Here is an 18,015-nt window from a genome sequence, read left to right on the forward strand (position 1 = left end):
CCTTACAAAACCAGTTTGTTTTGTGATAGATAATTTTGATGTCTCCACAATACGATTTGCGCTGTGGAATTTGGGGCTGAACTAAATTGAGGAGCTCCCAAGAGAGCACTCTCTCTGTGCTTGCCGCCGCATGCACCTGCTCTCTGGGTTGGGCTAACCCGCTATTGTCCTGTTGCACAGACTGTGCTTGCAAAGGGACAGCAGGATTGTCCTCATCACCTCCCTCATAATCCCTGGAAGAGGAGTTATCGAATGGGACTCCGACAACTGAAAAATCACTCCCAGAGTCTGTGCCATTGTCCTATCCCTCAGATACTGTCTCAGTACCTGCCGTCTCAGCCTCTGATCCTACGTCAGAGCTGTCCTCTATAACCCGAGTGAGCGCTTGAGCAGCAGTCATCCAACAAGATGCTGTCTCTGCTACTGGCTAAACTGTTGCTCTAAAACACTAGTCTACGTAGACAGTCATAGAATTGCTGGTGTGTGTGTGTGTGTGTGTGTGATAAGTGCAACATTAGAGGTCACCTTACCTTTCCTTCTTTCCTCAATCAGCACGTTCTTTCAAGACACTCAAAAACAGACACACTATTACTTCACCTTGTCATATACCAATCGTCAATCTTTAGCACCTCTAGCGCCCAGTCCAACAATCATTATTGGTGCTCCCACTCCCATGACCTCCTCCTCGGATTCCCTCACTACCACCCAGCAAAAGTGCCCTTCATCTCTCTATAGACCCTCGCACATACATTTCATTTGTATTATAGCGCAGGTCATGGCTGACTTTACTAATGTACCCAGCTATTTACATAAAATAAAGATTTGATCTTTGCAGTGGGTATATAAACCTTCTGCACTACTTTATGGCACCACAACTGCCACTAAACAAAAGTCTGATCCCTTTGTAGCAGAAACATAATCAACAGACTTACTTGACTTTTTTATTGCTGCCTAAAAGCTACAGGTGAAACACGTCAGTTGAAGTATGTGAGTATGTGCATTGCTTTTAAGACGCAAGCTGCAACTGCAAGACAACTGGTGGCAAATTATATATATATATATATATATATATATATATATATATATATATATATAGAGAGAGAGAGAGAGATCACTTTTATATGTGGGTCCAGTTTTTCTGGGGGCTGATCGCAGCCCTCAGAGAAACCACACACACATTGACAAAAGTGATACACATATATAGATATATTTTAGTAGCTTTATAGTTTCCTTGGGGCCATAGTGGCCCCCAGGGAAACCATACAACTTCTAAAATAAATTGTTGCCCCCACAGGGGGTTGCCCTGCTCACAGGCGACCCCCTGTCAATTTTTATTTTGTATTTTTTTATTTAGCCCCTGGGTGGCGCGATCGGGCACCCACCTTTTAAAAAAAAAAAAATATGCCCCTGGGGGAGGCGGCCCATTTACCGAGGGGCCAACCCCACCAAGTGAAATCCCTGGTGTCTAGTGGGGGTTCCTGCTGCAATCAAGGGCCAGGAAACCGGTTCAGGAAGGCCTTGTTTGAAAGGGGATAGTCTCCCCTTTCACACAAGGCCTTCCCGAACATCGGGAAGGTCGTTTGGGGCTGTTTTCCCCCATTGGAGCTGGAATCGGCCAGAAGGCCGCTTCATGCTCCGATGGAGAAAACAAAACAGTGACATCAGCGCATTGATTTAGAACTTGGCGGAGGGGAATACTCCGTCACAAATGTGACGGATACTCCATCCTCTGTATTAATAATCATGGGCTACAGCTCCATCTCTTTCTTCCTGCAGAATTCTATGAGGTTCTCCCTGTGAGATGCCTGTGAGGACAAAACTCAAACTTCTGCAACTAAATGGTTGTATGTCAGAACATCAACTATAAAGAATGTCAGAATATCAACTATAAAAATATTATGCAGCAAAAATATTTTAGCCAGAATATTGACAACAACAATAAAGTCAAGGTAATTTTCCATAGGTCAGTATAGATTCATTCCATAGATCTATGTACTTTAAAGACACACATATTATAAATTATTATTTTATGTTAGAGAAAGGTAAATGAATACTTACCTCTTTGTATTTACTTTGATAATTTTATGATATATTGTGATAGTCCATATTCTGGCTACCACATTTTTTAGGCCAATATTTAAAACTCGAGATTATGGTAGAATACTAACCAGACTATCTAATGAATGGTCATGGGTTGCCTTTTATTGATCTGTACTGATGAAGAAAAAGGTGAATTTGTTAATGTTATACTCCAGGTTCTTCTAATTGGTGAAATTTGCAATACTGTCCCTGTTGCATTTTAGTACACTGTTTTACTGCAATCCAAGTCACTCAAAGCTTGTGTTCCAATTCCTTATATGTAAATGACAAGGCTAGAGGCTTTTCTGTTTTTTCTTTGAGAACAGCATTTTACCTACTAAACTGTTAATTTCACAGAATGAAACCAACAGTGACCGGACCCATTCAAAACAACCAAATGACTCAGGAGGTACAGAGAAAGGGGCTTCTCTATATGATGATGTATAGGATACTTTACAAGTAGGAGTTTTTATTTTTAAAATGGGATGCTACCTGCATTGCAAATAGAAGGTACAAATAAAAAGATCTGTGATTTAACTGAAGTGTACATTGAGGAAGCTGTTCAAAAATGTATCTCATTGTTTTTGTTTTGCAAAAAAGCTCTAACCAAATTATCAAAGCAAATTGTGATTGGGCTTACGATCTGCACAGTATATTGGGAAAGGACAAATATGTGTTTTTCATGACTTTAAACCTTGCACTTGTGACACTTAACTATCTGATTCTCTCACTCCTGCACCTTTAACTGATGCAGGCCATTTGTATCCCAAGGTTCTGCCACTTTAATTTTGTGCTGCTATACCTCACTCCCTCAACGTAGGGCCTGAAACTCACTAGACTGAAATTTACTTATGCTCACAAACTAACACTTTCAACCAGGCAAAAGTTTGAAATTATCAAGTGGCTCTGTTGATTTCAGCTACTGAAAGTAATTTTGACTTCACACCTCTAGAGTTTCTTCTTTTGTTGTACTCCACTGATTTCCATTTCTATTTAGTAACTCAACTCTTTTGGATTTCCTGGCTATCTTCTGCCAATTGATTACAAATACCCCAATCCATATTTTACTATTAAGTAGATCTCTGGCCTATTTGACCCTTTCTAGTCTCTTATTCCTACTTTATAACCTGTATATTTCTATTCTAAATGTTCACCTCTAAATATTGTTGTTAAACTCTACAAATGTATTTGCAGGTGTAACTGAAATTTATTTCACATGACAACTGTAGTCTGAACTCTTTCCTGACTGTCTGAGTGGGCAGCTAATTCAGTAATGAATGAGATTCATTCTTACGCAGACTGTCCTTGTAACTGCTTGCCACTCTCACTATGACCTACTTTTCTTCCTAGCCTACATTACCTTTACAGTTTCACTCTAGCATTCCCACATTTGCTGGTTACTCACTTATTTATCTCCCTATTCAGTCTCTTCTATTTGATATACATTCCTCATCTAATTCCCCAAATGTCACTTTTCTCTCTCTACTTGGCCTACTGTCCTTCACAATCATCTATAATTCTGATAAAAACTGTGAACATAGATTGTCGTAAATTTCCTGAAACCCTCATTAAAAATCAATAGTATTTAGTTGCATGCAAAAAGAATGATCTCTTGTTAGACATCTTCTCTCTCTCATACACTTCACAAAGACAGAAATGCACAATATTTCATTTCCCATATTTTACCTTTCAAAGCTGAAATCTGTTGTGTTTTCAAGAATGGGGAGATTCTCATTGACGCTCCTACAATTTGGGCAGCTGAATCTTTGCTGAAGTTGCCATGGAGTTCCCACAGGCTTCCTACAGTTGTCCTGGGGAAGAACAAACGGTGGGTAAGGGATAACTGCAGGAAAATGGGAATGTCAGAACTGTAGTGGGAGATAAAAGCAGAAATGGGGGAAAACATGATTGATTTAAAGAAAGCTGTTCTGGAATGATAAATGTTAGAAGACAGCAAGTATACAAACCCTGACCTAAAATGTTGACACATTTTCTGATAATAAAAATGTAATGGTCTTAGGTCACTTAAATAAAACAAAAATATAGTTGGTTGCACAAAGTTCTTTTATCAGTGTGCTAAAGCATCACAGGCTGTGCCATCATCGTTCAAAGAATACAATACAAAATATGTATTTCTCAAATATGATGGGGACAACCACCCTCTAATCTGTGGCTAGAAGGAAAATTACTGAAGATTGATTCCATGGCACTAATAGCATTCTCATTTAATACATGTAAGGAAACCTTTAGGACTGTTATTAGAAACTAAGGGCCTGATTTAGTGTTTGGTCGAAAGGTAACTCCTTCACATATTTAACGGATATCCTCTCTACCTAATCACAAGTGCATTATATCCCAATGTACTTGTAAAGAAGCGGATGGATATCTGTGAATAAATACCCATCTGCCAAACTCTAAATCAAGCCCTATTTGCCTATGTACACAGTTTCTGAGACATCCCCATTGACAAAGGTCTAAAGAATCTTATAACTTCAATGACATTCAAACATGAATGTCCTCTCTTGCATAATTTAGACTTCCTGCTTCCAAGTCCACAAAACCACCAGTCATGGTCCTCCCGCTTATGGTACTTGAACCTCAAACCACAGGACACAGGGCACTTGAAAACTGGTTCTTTGCCCAGCCTGAGCTCATGACAAACGAAGCAGCAGTACAAATCTTTGTGTTTTCAGGATTATAAAAAAAGCATTTCTATCATCAAGCAAAGTGGCTCTCTTCTTGAAGAAGTTGTCTCCTCTGTCCTGATCAGATTGAAAGGAATCTGGTATCTTCCAGTGCTCTGTATCCTCTGTATCCAGCAGTGGCTTGAATATAAATGATGAGACAATACAGGTGTTATCAACAATTTGATATGTATATTTCTAGATGTTTCTTTCATCTTTTGGAATTTGCACATTTTTATTATTCCTTTATTACTAATTGTTTCTTTGGTGATCGGGTAATTTTACTTATTTTCTAATTGCTCTTTTCTTTTAATATCGGGTCTTGACTAGTTCCTTCAAGACCCTTTGACATGAGAATCTAGATGTTTTAGAATGTTCTTTCTTTTTATGGATGGAGCTCCCATCTGTAGTTGTTGGAAATTTCACCAGTGTCTATTTAGATTTACATAGAGCACTAGTTCGCTCTAGATTGATAGGGACTCTTTAGTTGCATTACTTTTGTGGCACAAAAGGGATATTTACCTTTAAGTGGTCCTGCGCTAATGTCATTGTTTTTGGCTTGGGTTTTTATACCCAGCAGAGAATTGTTTGTACCTGTGTTTAGATTTTGATTTGTATATAGTTTGTTTTTTTCCAATTTCTGAATCATGTTGATGATAAGGATTGGATTTTTTGAGTTGCAATATTTTATCTTTTGTAAGCCATTTGTGGGTGGATCACCTTTAACTAGGTTTGTCCATGCTTACTCTTTGTGCTGAGAATTCTTGCTTATAGCATCCAGTGCGCGATTTTGTGTTTGTGCCTATGTTTTTATGAACACTAGTATGATGGGACTCTAACTCCCATGATTCATGGTGGGTTATCTGATGGGTTAATTGACACCGAATCAAGCAGGCCTTTTTGTTTTTACTTTTTATTGATTTTATTTGTTTTATTTAAACGTGTGGGAGTCTGCATGCCGGTTTGGTCCTTGATGACTTTCCAACTGGGAGACAAGAAGTACGAAGGTTGTTGACTAGCATTAGTTTACTTTGAGGAAGGACTGCCTGTTGTAGTTTACAGATGATGTTCAACGATGGGTTTTGTTTCCGCTGTTTGGGGCATTCATATGTCTTTCAATGGACATTACAGATGTTCGCCTTGAAATTGGAATGGTTGCAGGTCTTTAAGTAAGCTTTAGTAATTTAGAACTTCTTGTGCGATCATCCCTTTTTGGCTGCTAGACTTCCTAGTAAAGGAAACACTCCCATAAATGTAGATTTCTCATTAGCACTGGTATCCCAGGTTGAAGGTACAAATGTAAAGCCCCTGGGAACTAGTCAAGCTCACTCAAGCACAGAAGACACTATGCCAGGCAACGTGATTGTCCATGATATTCCTTGTACAAATCGCTTTTTGCCATTGGACTTCCAGGATCAAATCTGCGATCAGGGAAGCTCCCCCACAAGTTCACTGCCCCGAAATCAACATGCTCTCACAGCTTCTTCTCAGGAGGAAGTGGTCTCTCTCATTACTGGCCTAAAAGAAGAAGTGAGGTAGCTGAAGTAATTATTGGTAGAAGTATTAAACACTCTCCGCTCCAATACACTGACAAACAATATTGTTGTTACCCAAAAGGAAGAGCCTGCTAGTACCAATACCCGCACTTCTGTGCCAGAAGGAAGTTTAATGTACATAAGTCGTTGCAGCTCTTCCGCTAGACCAGTATATGATACAAGAGAACCAATGGTTAAGCCCTCTGGCCCATCGTGCCCCAAGGGTCTCTCTGGTGTTCCATGTGGGCCTCGACTGTGTCCAAAACTGGTGTGGGATTCATCTATTGCACCTAACTCTTGTAATCGTTCTGATAATGGCTATCCAGTTTTTATGTGCAAGGTTCCTCCTTTACCTTCCAATACACGAGAATATAAATCATCATTAATAAACAAGGCCATTTATTGGATACGACATACCAGGCAATGTGGTTCTGTTCTCCATTCAGATAATATCTGCTGAGCGTTTTCCTGAAAAGGGAGATCACTGGGACTTCATAAAACTAATGAAATCTAGTCTAAGTTTGGTAAAGGGCCTGTTAACCATGGAAGCTCGAAATCCCTTGAGAAATGGTTCAAACATTTGTTTTGAACATAGCTCCCCTCTGAATAGCCCCGTATTGAAGAAAACCCCATCCATCTTGAATATCTGGACCCTTAACGAGGGACCAGTTTTTCCTGATGAGCCGCATGTTATGGCCCACAAGAAGGAACATGTCTGTCTGATTGAAAGGCCAAATTTATGCGAAAAAGAACAAATGGATACTACTTCGGACATTGATTGACTGGTTCCTTCTTCAGTCCCCTGGGATAATAGTGTTTCCCCCCCAAAGATTAATTTGAAGCCAGCTGGTGACATAGGTTTAGAACCCCCTCCTTTGAGGAGTCTGGCCCCAGTGTTCAATCTTAGCTTGGTAAAATCAAAATCTATGGATAGTCTCGTAAGAATTTGTACCCTTGAGATCCCCCAGAAGGGCCCCAGGGAACGTGAGTCCTTAACATCGGAGTTTCTAACATGGAATGTGGCTGGAATCTGTAATAAATTAGATGATGTTGATTGGGGGAATTACATTGACCAATATAACATTTGTCTATTTCAGGAAACTTGGGCCACTACAAATGTTTACAGACAGGGATATAGTTTGTTTTGGAAGGAAGTGAGGCCGTCTCCTGCCGGTGCGCAGCAGGGGGTCATATCACCTGGATAGGAATTTCTGAGGTGTGCATGGTCAAGGAGGTTTATGTGGACTCAGCCAACATACTGGCTCTATCTATACAGTCAAAGCAAAGTTTATCATTGCTGTGCATTAACGTTTATAATAGACCATACCATTCTAATCAAATGTCTAAAACTATGAACAGATGTTGAATACCCTTGTGCTGGATTGTCTCTAATCACATTTTATTATTATTGCTGGCAATTTTAATGTGTCTTTGGAGCCCAATTCTGCCTTTTCTGAGATTACCCAGCTAGAAGATTTAACATGGAACATTCCTCCGTATTCGTCCCAGAAAAAACAGCTTAAGTCTACTCCCAGGGCTCTTCAGGTCATAGATCCTATGAAAAAACATGGTCTTCGCCCAGGAAGTGGGAGTTTTCCATCGGACAACCCGGCGAAACCCACATTTTTTAGAGGGTGCTATAGTAGTATTCTTGACCTTGTACTTATTGATGTAAGAATATGGTATATCATTAAAGATATTAAGGTGGGCAATCAATGTACTAGTGATCATGCTCCTCTTTTGGTAACATATGATAGCCAGTTCTTAGAAATAGGCATACCACATAAGTATGAAGTCCCCCCTTCCTTAGAGGTGTCTTCTAATAAGCGTGCCCTGAAATGGGATCTCTTCAGAAACTCCCATAAATTATGGGGAAAAAAATGGTTTTAGTGTCAACCCATCAATTATCTGATTGTTCCTGTCCATATACCCCGAATGAGGTTATGACCCTGCATGCAGGACTTTTCTCTGCCCTGAAAAAGCTATTTTTTAGAACTAGCAGGGAGAACACTCGGGACCAAGACCACACCATAGGTAGTTTGGCAAGGTTTGTCGAGTGGCCAAGAGCAGTCTCGTAAGAACAATAAAATCAAAAGACAGTGCCAAGATAACGTTTGCAAGGTGTGAGTATGCAATTGCACTTAAAACTAGCAAAAACCAGTGGGAGGAGAAGTCATGGCAGAATTTACTCCTGGCTGCTAAGGACAGATACTTCAAATGCTTCTGGTCCTTGGTGGCCAGTAATGGACGTAATGAGAATTTTAGACCCGACATATTCCACCTGAAAACTGGATCACCCACTTTACTGAGCTGTATAGCCATGAACCTGTTTTTCCTATCGTCAATGACAATGAACCAATAAAAGTGTTGCCTCCTGCAGCTAGTCTCATACCCTTTACTATAAAGGAAAACTGAGATTGCCATCAGTGCCCAAAAATCAGGCAAGGTGCCAGGGTTGGATGGTATACCCACGGACATGTTCAAATCAGATCTGGATTACTGGGGCCCCTATGTCAACATAGTGTCAAATGCTGTTTTGGTTTGTGGCACTTACCCCCAGACTTGGAAAGGAGTAATTATTGTTCCCATTCATAAAGAAGGGGTGTGGGGTATCCCGGGTAATTATAGACCAATTAATCTTTTGGACAATCTACAAAAAATCTTCTGCTACCAGGTACTAAGTAGGCTTAAAGAATGGCAAGTAATCAGTCAGTTACAGGCGGGCTTTAGGCAGAGAAGAAGTAGAGTTGACCAGGTCTTTCACTTCCTTACAATCAAATGGAAGATAGTGGTCCTGGACGCAGGAAAATTATTTGTCCCTTTTGTAGATCTTAAGTCCGCGTTTGATCTGGTTCCACGTTTTAAACTGTGGGAGGTTATGAGTAGAATTGGAATGCTGGGTCCGCTATGAATTTTGATTAAACACTTGTATTCCGAGAGCCATGGCAGAATCTGGCAATCTGTTGCTCTGTATAGTGCATATCAGTATTGTGTTGCTAGAATTTGTCTTTTTTGAATAAAAACAAAAAAATCATTTTCAACTAATAGTTGTTTACTATTTGAAATAATATTCACTTAATAAGTGATTGGGGGTATTATTGGGTTCTATGTGTTTTTTGTTTTGGTCAGATGGTCTTACGGAGTGATTATATACCTATTTGAATTTAGATATATATTATCACTCTTGTCCATTAATTCCAAGCAAACCATTATTGTGTGGATCAATATCACTACTCTGGTTCTTAGGGTATCAGGTTGACCCAGTAAATTGACCTTTTCTTCCGTATCCACCAAAAGCAACTCTCCTCTCTCATCTCAGATTTCTTGACACTAACCATTCATCACTGCTCCCAAGCAACATCTTGATGACTACTTCTCTATGATGGGGACAGTTATCTTTTTCAGCTTGATGGCTTTCCCTCTTGTGGATTTCCTTAAGACCCGGGCTGGGCATGTGGAACAATTCTTCTCTACTGTCATAATGATGAGCTTAGGCCATTGTCAAAAAGGATGTCGATTTTTTTCAATTGTTAGTAGGTCACCAGTTAAAGCATTTTGACACATTCTTAGATTCAGACTTCCTTCAACTTCCAGCCTTTCCAACTGCCAAGACCAGCAGGGCACAGAAGATGTTCTCTCTCTACACATTCCATCAACATCATCATCCAGTCACTCAGATACAACTTGATGAAAGTACCATGACATAGCACAGCTCAACTCTTATGAAGAAAAAAAAGATTATAGGACACCACACTCTCCTTTCTGGAAGAAATGAAACACATTGATTGTGTAATCTCCTAGAAGAAGCTGGAGCTAATGTAATTGTTATGTGTCCTATCGTCATTAACTGACATTAATGAGGCTTAAATATCGCTAGTGCAACCTTTAGTGTGCCTTAACATAGACGATCATGTAGAGTATGCAGGAGCTAAAAATTAGTGGGTCACCCCTCCACTAAACTTGCGGTTACTCTGCCTCCTTAGTGGAGGAATTGATGGGTTTCAAAGGTTAGAGCCTTAGCTTGCTTTGTAGGAGGCTGCCTGGTTTGTAGTGGGGACCTTGGGTACTTACACTTTATACCTGGTCCAGTTATCCCTTATTAGTGAAGTAGTAGTGTTCTAGCAGCTTGGGCTGATAGAGGTAGCTGTAGCAGAGCAGCTTAGGCTGAACTAGGAGACATGTAAAGCGCATGCACTACCACCTATAATTACTATCTTAGAGACAATACTCCTTCTGGAGGTAGGTATTATGCACAATATATACCCTAGACACCAAAATTAGACAAGAAAATAGTAATAGAACAATGCAAACAGTAGGAAATCCTATAGAATGCAATGTGAGAAAATAGGTCTAGGGGCAACACAAACCATATACTAAAACAGTGGAATGTGAATCACGAATTCCCCCCTAGACAATTGTAGTGTGTGCAGAATCGCTGGGAGAGTAAGAATACAGTAAAGGTAAGTAAATTCCCCACCCCAGAGCCCAGAAAAGCAGGACTAAAGTACTGCAGGTTTCCTTAGGACACACTACACCTCGGTTTTGGGATTTTGCAGCAGCCAATGAAGTCTGCAAAAACAACTGCTGGATTATTGGACCTGAAGAGCTGCAAAGGAAGGGGACCAAGTCCAGTAGTCGAAAGAAGTACCAGGAAGGACAGGAGCCCCTGCCAACCCAAAAGAGGGTGCAAAATAAGAGTCCCTTGTTAGTAGAAGACTGCAGAAATGCTCCCTAGAAAGATGCCAGTGGGTTCCTGCATGATGTAAAAGATGTCCCACGGTGTGAAGGTTGTTGCAGATGAGATTTCTTGTTGGAAGGCACCAACAAGCCTTGGCTATGGCAAAAGTGCACTTTTCATCAAAATGGCGCTGGATGGACCCAGGAGGGACCTGGGGACCTCAACTCTGTGTGAGGAGGAAGAGGGGGCTCTCTGCACTTTAGGCTGCCAGCCAGCACCCCCAGAAGCCGCAGGATCCAGGTTCAAAGGAGGTGCACAACGTGGTTGATGCAGCACAACAAAAGAAGGTCCCACACCGCCGGAGAACAACTCCGTGAGTTGAGCATTGCAGGGTGGAGTGCTGGGGACCTGGGCCAGGCTGTGCATGAAGTATTTTGCAAAGAGTGCACAGAGGCCTCAGGAGGTGTAGAAGACCCAATACACAGGAGTACCATTGTTCTCGTGGAAGGCAAGGTCTTACCTCCTCTAAATTGCATCAGCAGGACCTCAGGATAGTCTGTGCCGATGATGTCAACCCTCTGTGTCCTTAGGAGCACGCTTGTCACCGTGAGAGGAGTCCCAGGGTACCGGTTGTTGCCTAGGAAGGTGCCTGCTTGGAGCAGGGGAGTGATTCCATCACTGCACGGGAGATTTCTTTGGTTCTTCTGGTGCAGAATGAAGACAGGGAGTCCCCACAGCATGCACACCATGGAAACTGTTGCAGCTGCTGACTTGGAGCTGAGGTTGCTGAAGAAAAGTGTCTCTTGCAGACACTTTGTTGCAGTTACATCATTTCTTGTAGCAGGCTGCAGTTGACCCGAGGTTAGAAGAGTCTGAAGTTATTGCAGAGGTTCCCTGAAGGAAGCTTGCCAGCAGAATCTGAATAGAACCCACAGGAGAGACCCTAAATAGCCCTGAGAAGGGGATTGGCTACCTTATCAGGTATGGACCTATCAGGAGGGGTCTCTGATATCATCTGCTGGCACTGGCCACTCAGAGCCATCCAGAGTGCCCCCACACCTTGCAAAGCAAGATGACTGAAGTCTGGGACACACTGGAGGAGAACTGGGCACCACCCCTGGGGTGGTGATGGACAGGGGAGTGGTCACTCCCCTTTCCTTTGTCCAGTTTCCCACCAGATGAGGGGAGAAGGGGGTCCCTGAACCGGTGTAGACTGGTTTATGCAAGGAGGTCACCACCTGTGCCCTTCAAAGCATTTCCAGAGGCTACCCCTCCCCAGCCTGTTACACCTGCTTCCAAAGGGAGAGGGTGTAACACCCTGCTCTCAGAGGAAATGCTTTGTTCTGCCTTCCTGGGACTGGGCTGCCCAGACCCCAGGAGGGCAGAACCTTGTCTGTGAGGTGGCAGCAGCTGTAGCTGCAGTACAAGCCTCAGAGAGCTGGTTTGGCAGTACTGGGGGTCCATGGTGGAGCCCCAAGGATGCATGGAGTTGTCTCAACATTACCAGTTTTGGCTTGGGGGGACAATTCCATGATCTTAGACATGTTACATGGCCACATTCGGAGTTACCATTGTGAAGCTACATATAGGTATTGACCTATATGTAGTACACATGTGTAATGGCGTCCCTGCACTGACAAGGTCTGGGGAATGTCCCTGAACTATGTGGCGGCACATTTGCTAGTGCAAGGGTGCCCTCACACTTAGTAACTTTGCACTTAACCTTCAGCAAGTGAAGGTTAGACATATAGGTGACTTACAAGTTACTTAAGTGCAGTGAACATGGCAGTAAAATAGTGTGTGCACTATTTCACGCAGGCTGCAATGGCAGTCCTGGGTAAGGGTTTGTCTGAGCTCCCTATGGGTGGCAAAAGAAATGCTGCAGCCCATATGGATCTTCTGGACCCCCAATGCCCTGGGTACCTAGGTACCATATACTAAGGACTTTTAAGGGGGTCCAGTATGCCAATTGAAATTGGTAAGTGTAGACACAGGCTTACAGTGAAAATTTTAAAAGCAGAGAGAGCATAAGCACTGAGGTTCTGGTTAGCAGAGCCTCAGTGACACAGTTAGGCACTACACAGGCATACACATTGGGCCACAAACTATGACCACTGGGGCCCTTGCTAGCAGGGTCCCAGTAAGACAGGCAAAAACATACTGACATATAGGTTTTTATCTATGAGCAGTGGGGCCCTGGCTAGAAGGATCCCAGTGACACAGTAAAAACACACTGACACACACTCACAAACAGCCCAAAAGTGGGGGTAACCATGCTAGAAAGAGGCTACTTTCCTACATGCTTCCCCTGTGAAACCCCTTGACCTTCTATCTCATCTGGTACAAAGCTGTGAGGGAATTGTTTTGATTGTCCTACCCTATGTAGGTAAGGGGAAACAGGTTTCTCAGCCTGGGACCACCATGTGAGGCATGGCAACTCAAAATAGGAAAATAACCCAGACAATAGTGCAACCTGCAGTGTAAAACTACTCCTAAATCAGGGTCATTGTTTCTTCAGTTATAAAAAATAACTCACTTTTGAACAAAGCAACACAGCACCTGTTCATTAAATCGTTCTGCCTTCAGAGTAATTGCCTAACTGGGGTTTGCTTTGTAGGTAGTGAGAAATGTGGAGCTCTAAATAAGGCAAAATAAGGCACGCTGCCCTCTGCCAAAGGAAAGGAGGCCTTAGACTCAGCTGAAGTGATTGTCAGACAGGTGTCCACTAGACTTTAAATCAGCCACTATTGGCCATATTTACAAGAAATTACACATTGCTGAGATGGGTCAGCGATGCGTGAAAATAACTTGTGCTTTGGTACGACAGAATCCTACACCATGGATGCATCGTATTTACAATACAGCACACCATGGCGTAAGGATTCTGTCTGTGTGACAAAAAATGATGCATCCGTGTACACCAAATGGTAGGGAAATTTGACTCTTCTGCTGCAAAAGTGATGCAGGGCTGCCTTGTGGCACGTAAAGTGACGCTAATAGGCCCTGCATCACTTTTGAGTACAGAATGTGTACTACTGAAGGCAGCCATAGAGCAGGGAGAAGCAGCAAGGACAACAACCCCAGCACCAGCCAGGATATTCAGGCAGACTCCTAGGGAAGAGGAAGTGCAGTTTCAGTGAGGAGGAGAATGACATCTTGATCACTGATAACTAGAAACTATGTCAGTCATTATAATGTTTCAGCTAGTTTCAAACATAGCATTTGGCATCTCAGAAACCCAAAATCCATCTTGAAGTATAAAGTGAGCATCCATCTAAAAAATGCATTTACGTCTCCAAATTTAACAAGGCCAAAGTACAAAGGTCTTGCCAATGTTGGCTATTGCAATTGCTTTGTCTGGCCAGATCTAGGTATAACCATGTCAATACAGAGATGCTTAGGAACAATGCATTTGTGTACACATAGTATGGTACACATGTCCCTAGTAAATGATCATTTGTGATCCTTCTAGAGCCTGCAACAGGCTTGAGTCCATATACATTAACCTAGGTAAGATTAGCAATGTCTGGCATGTACATGTATTGTGATTCAACATTGTGTGCATGATATGGCAAGGGCACAACCCCAGACACACTGCTACATTGACTTACTATGTTCCAGGTATTTGAAACATAAAATGGAGGCTGGACAGCTAACTCACATAAAAGAGAGGTATTGGATAAACCTCCAAATTGACTAATGTAAATACCTGGCGGACCATTCCATGGCTCATCACATGCAGTTAAAGTAATGGCATGTGTCCCTCAACATAGCCCAGTGATTGACCCTATGTGTCAGATATTAATGTCACCTTGCTGCACATCATCACTCATCATATCCATGTGATGGGTGTGTGCATGCATGCTGTACATCTCTTGTTCACCACAATCTTGTGATTTATCTAGAAAGTGTTAGCCAAAGTGTAATTCAGGGTGACATTTTTGTTACAAGCTGTTATGGGAAACATCAGTAGAAGGTGGATTTGTTATGGACTGTTGGATGACAACACCGTGCAGACAGGCCTTTGGTCAAACACACCTTTGCGCTTCTGTTAAGAAGACAGTGCAAAGGAATGACTATGGGGGTCATTCTGACCTCGGCGGTAAAAGGCGCTTACCGCCGGTCAGAAGACCGCCATAACACCGCCGCGGTCGCGGTAAACCGCCACGGTCATTCTGACCCATAACTGGCAAACCGTCAAAAACTCGACAACAACAAAAGTCCGCCACACCAACGGCCAGCGAAAAACTGGCGATGACCAAACCTCCACCGTCACGCCAACAGAAATACGCCCATGCCATTCCGACCCATGAATCCACACGGTGGTCTTTCAACCGCGGTATTCCATTGGCGGTATACACCGCCGCGGTGAAAATACACACACAGCTCCAAAACACCACCACATTGGACAATTCAAAATACACACACCTGATACACATACAAACACCACTCCCACACACCCAATACAATATACAACACACACCCACATCACCCACAAACCCCTACGACAAAAAAAAACGACAGAAAGCCAGAGATAGACAGCACTGCTTAGACAACACCATCACACAGAGGCAAACCATACCATCACCCACACAATATCCATGCACAAAACACCACACATCACCACACTCTACAACACACACACCACCCCACACCTCATCCACACCACCCTATGGCACCCCAAAGACACCCCCGGTTCTCAGACGCCGAACTCCGGGTCATGGTGGAGGAAATAGTTCGGGTAGAGCCCCAGCTCTTTGGGACACAGGTGCGGCACACCACCATTGCCAGGAAGATGGAGCTATGGCAAAGGATAGTCGACTGGTTCTACGCTGTGGGACAGCATCCACGAAATCGGGATGACATCAGGAGGCGGTGGAACGACCTACGGGGGAAGGTGCGTTCCATGGTATCAAGGCACAACATCGCGGGGCAGAAGACTGGCGGCGGACCCCCACCTACTCCCCCAGAATTCACAGCATGAGAGGAGGAAGTCTTGCACATCCTGCATCCTGAAGGCCTCGCAGGAGTATCTGGAGGAATGGAATCTGGTAATTCAAATCTTAACTACTTCTTCCCACCCCCACCCCACCTGTATCCCAAATCATACCCCCACCCTCACCCCCACCCCCATCACACCTACTCCCTGCAAATGTCTCACCATCACAACCCACCCATCCCAACACCTAGCCCTGCATGCGTCCACAAAGCATGGACACCCATCACCAAAGCATGCCCACTGCACATACACATCTCCACCACAAGCCACCCTCACAAAAGCCCCCACACAGGAATGCCAGCCCTGGGGTACACGGGCACCCACCCATTGACCGATATTGCACACACTGAAGCAATAACCATACCTCTATACCCCTGCAGGACCCGAACGCCACCACACCGCTCAGGAGGGTCCAGAAATGTCCATCCCACCCCCAGAAGAGGCCACCAGTGATGACAGCAGCTCTGTCTCCCTGTACCCAGATGACCAGCCCGGACCATCGGGGACCTCAGGACAGTCGGTTCCCCTCACACAGCCACAGGCCACAGCAGACCCAACCCCCTCTGGGAACACCAGCACAGCTCCCACCCAGCGGGCCCATGCCTCTGTCTCCAGGACACGTCAATCAGCGGTGTGTCCACCACTACAGGGCACCCAGGTTATCCCACCACCCCAACAACAACAGGGACCTGGGGGCAGTGGTAGTGGGCACACGGTCCAGGGGACAGAGACCCAGGGAAACAGGGGATCTGGGAGGGCTGCTGTGCGACAGGGGGGGACAGGCCCAGGGAACCGACTCTCCAAGAGGCCCTCTCCTCCATCATGGGAGCATACCACCACTCCCAAGAGACGATGGCAACGGTACTGGCCAGGTTCCAGGAGATCCAGGTCATGCAGGAGCAACAGTACATGGGGTTCAGGGAAGAACTTCGAAGCATCAGTTCCGCAATGGGCACCATCGTAGGGGCACTCAACCAGATTGTCGCCACATTGCGGGACCATGTGGCACCACAAAGGGCCCCTGTCACTAGCATGGACCAAGAACAGGCAACCACCTCCGCCGGCGCTAGTGGACAGGAGGCCCCCACACAACAACAGGCCACCAGAACCCCACCTCCTGCAGAAGAAGAACCACCCCGCAAGCGGGGCCTGAGATCTCGTAAGAAGACAGAGTAGGATGTCAAGACCCCCGCCAGCAAAAGATACCCCCTGATGTCATCCCACTGTCCCACATTGTCACCCTGTCCAACCTGAAACTGCCCCAGCTCCACCTTCCACAGGCATATGGACAATGCACCTGTGAGACTGAAAAGCTGGACTCTGCCATGGACATTCCTCCACCATCACCCATCACCGATTTTCCATCCATGTCGCTAAATTCTGCACTTAAATAAAAACACTTTTTGCATAAAAACAATCTGGAGTCTGCCTGTATTGTGAACAAATGTATTAAACATAACACAGCCAAAATGTCCAGTTACACAGTGATGAGAACATACCACTGTCACACAGCTGTAGTCCATGGGGAAACAAAGAAGAGGTCACGCAGTGGGGGCCACACCTCTGAAATTTAAAGGGAAAGTCACAACTCAGTTAACATACACTGGGGGAATAGGACAGACAGTAGAGAGGCAGGAGAGTGTAAGTAATTGTAAAATGCCGGTGTTGAATTTTACCTGTGTGCTATTGAAAATACTGTAGTATCACTCTGTCCCTGTTGTCTGTGTCATCCCCGTCGTCTTCCTCCTCTTCACTTTCCACAGGTTCCACCGCTGCCACAACACCACGATCTGGACCATCCTCCTGCAGGAGAGGCACCTGGCGTCGCAAAGCAAGGTTGTGAAGCATACAGCAGGCCACGATGATATGACACACCTTCTTTGATGAGTACATTAGGGATCCACTTGTCATATGCATGCACCTAAACCTGGCCTTCAGGAGGCCGAAGGTCCGCTTGATCACCCTCCTAGTACGCACATGGGCCTCATTGTACCGTTCCTCTGCCCTTGTCCTGGGATTCCTTACTGGGGTCAGTAGCCA

General features: G+C 44.1%; 1 protein-coding gene across 2 annotated transcripts in view; it reads left to right on the forward strand.

The window, feature by feature from the left end:
* The window catches only part of LOC138268348 (SLAM family member 5-like), a 586,627-nt gene that overhangs the window by 536,235 nt on the left and 32,377 nt on the right, over positions 1 to 18,015 (forward strand). The window contains exon 11 of one of the 2 annotated variants that reach the window (XM_069217902.1): positions 2,437 to 2,488. The exons of the other annotated variant lie outside the window; for it this stretch is intronic. Coding sequence (XP_069074003.1) covers positions 2,437 to 2,488 — 52 coding nt within the window. The remainder of the gene's footprint in view (positions 1 to 2,436; positions 2,489 to 18,015) is intronic. 2 annotated transcript variants of the gene reach the window in all.

This window comes from Pleurodeles waltl, chromosome 12 (assembly GCF_031143425.1).
Source record: "Pleurodeles waltl isolate 20211129_DDA chromosome 12, aPleWal1.hap1.20221129, whole genome shotgun sequence".
Taxonomy (NCBI): domain Eukaryota; kingdom Metazoa; phylum Chordata; class Amphibia; order Caudata; family Salamandridae; genus Pleurodeles; species Pleurodeles waltl.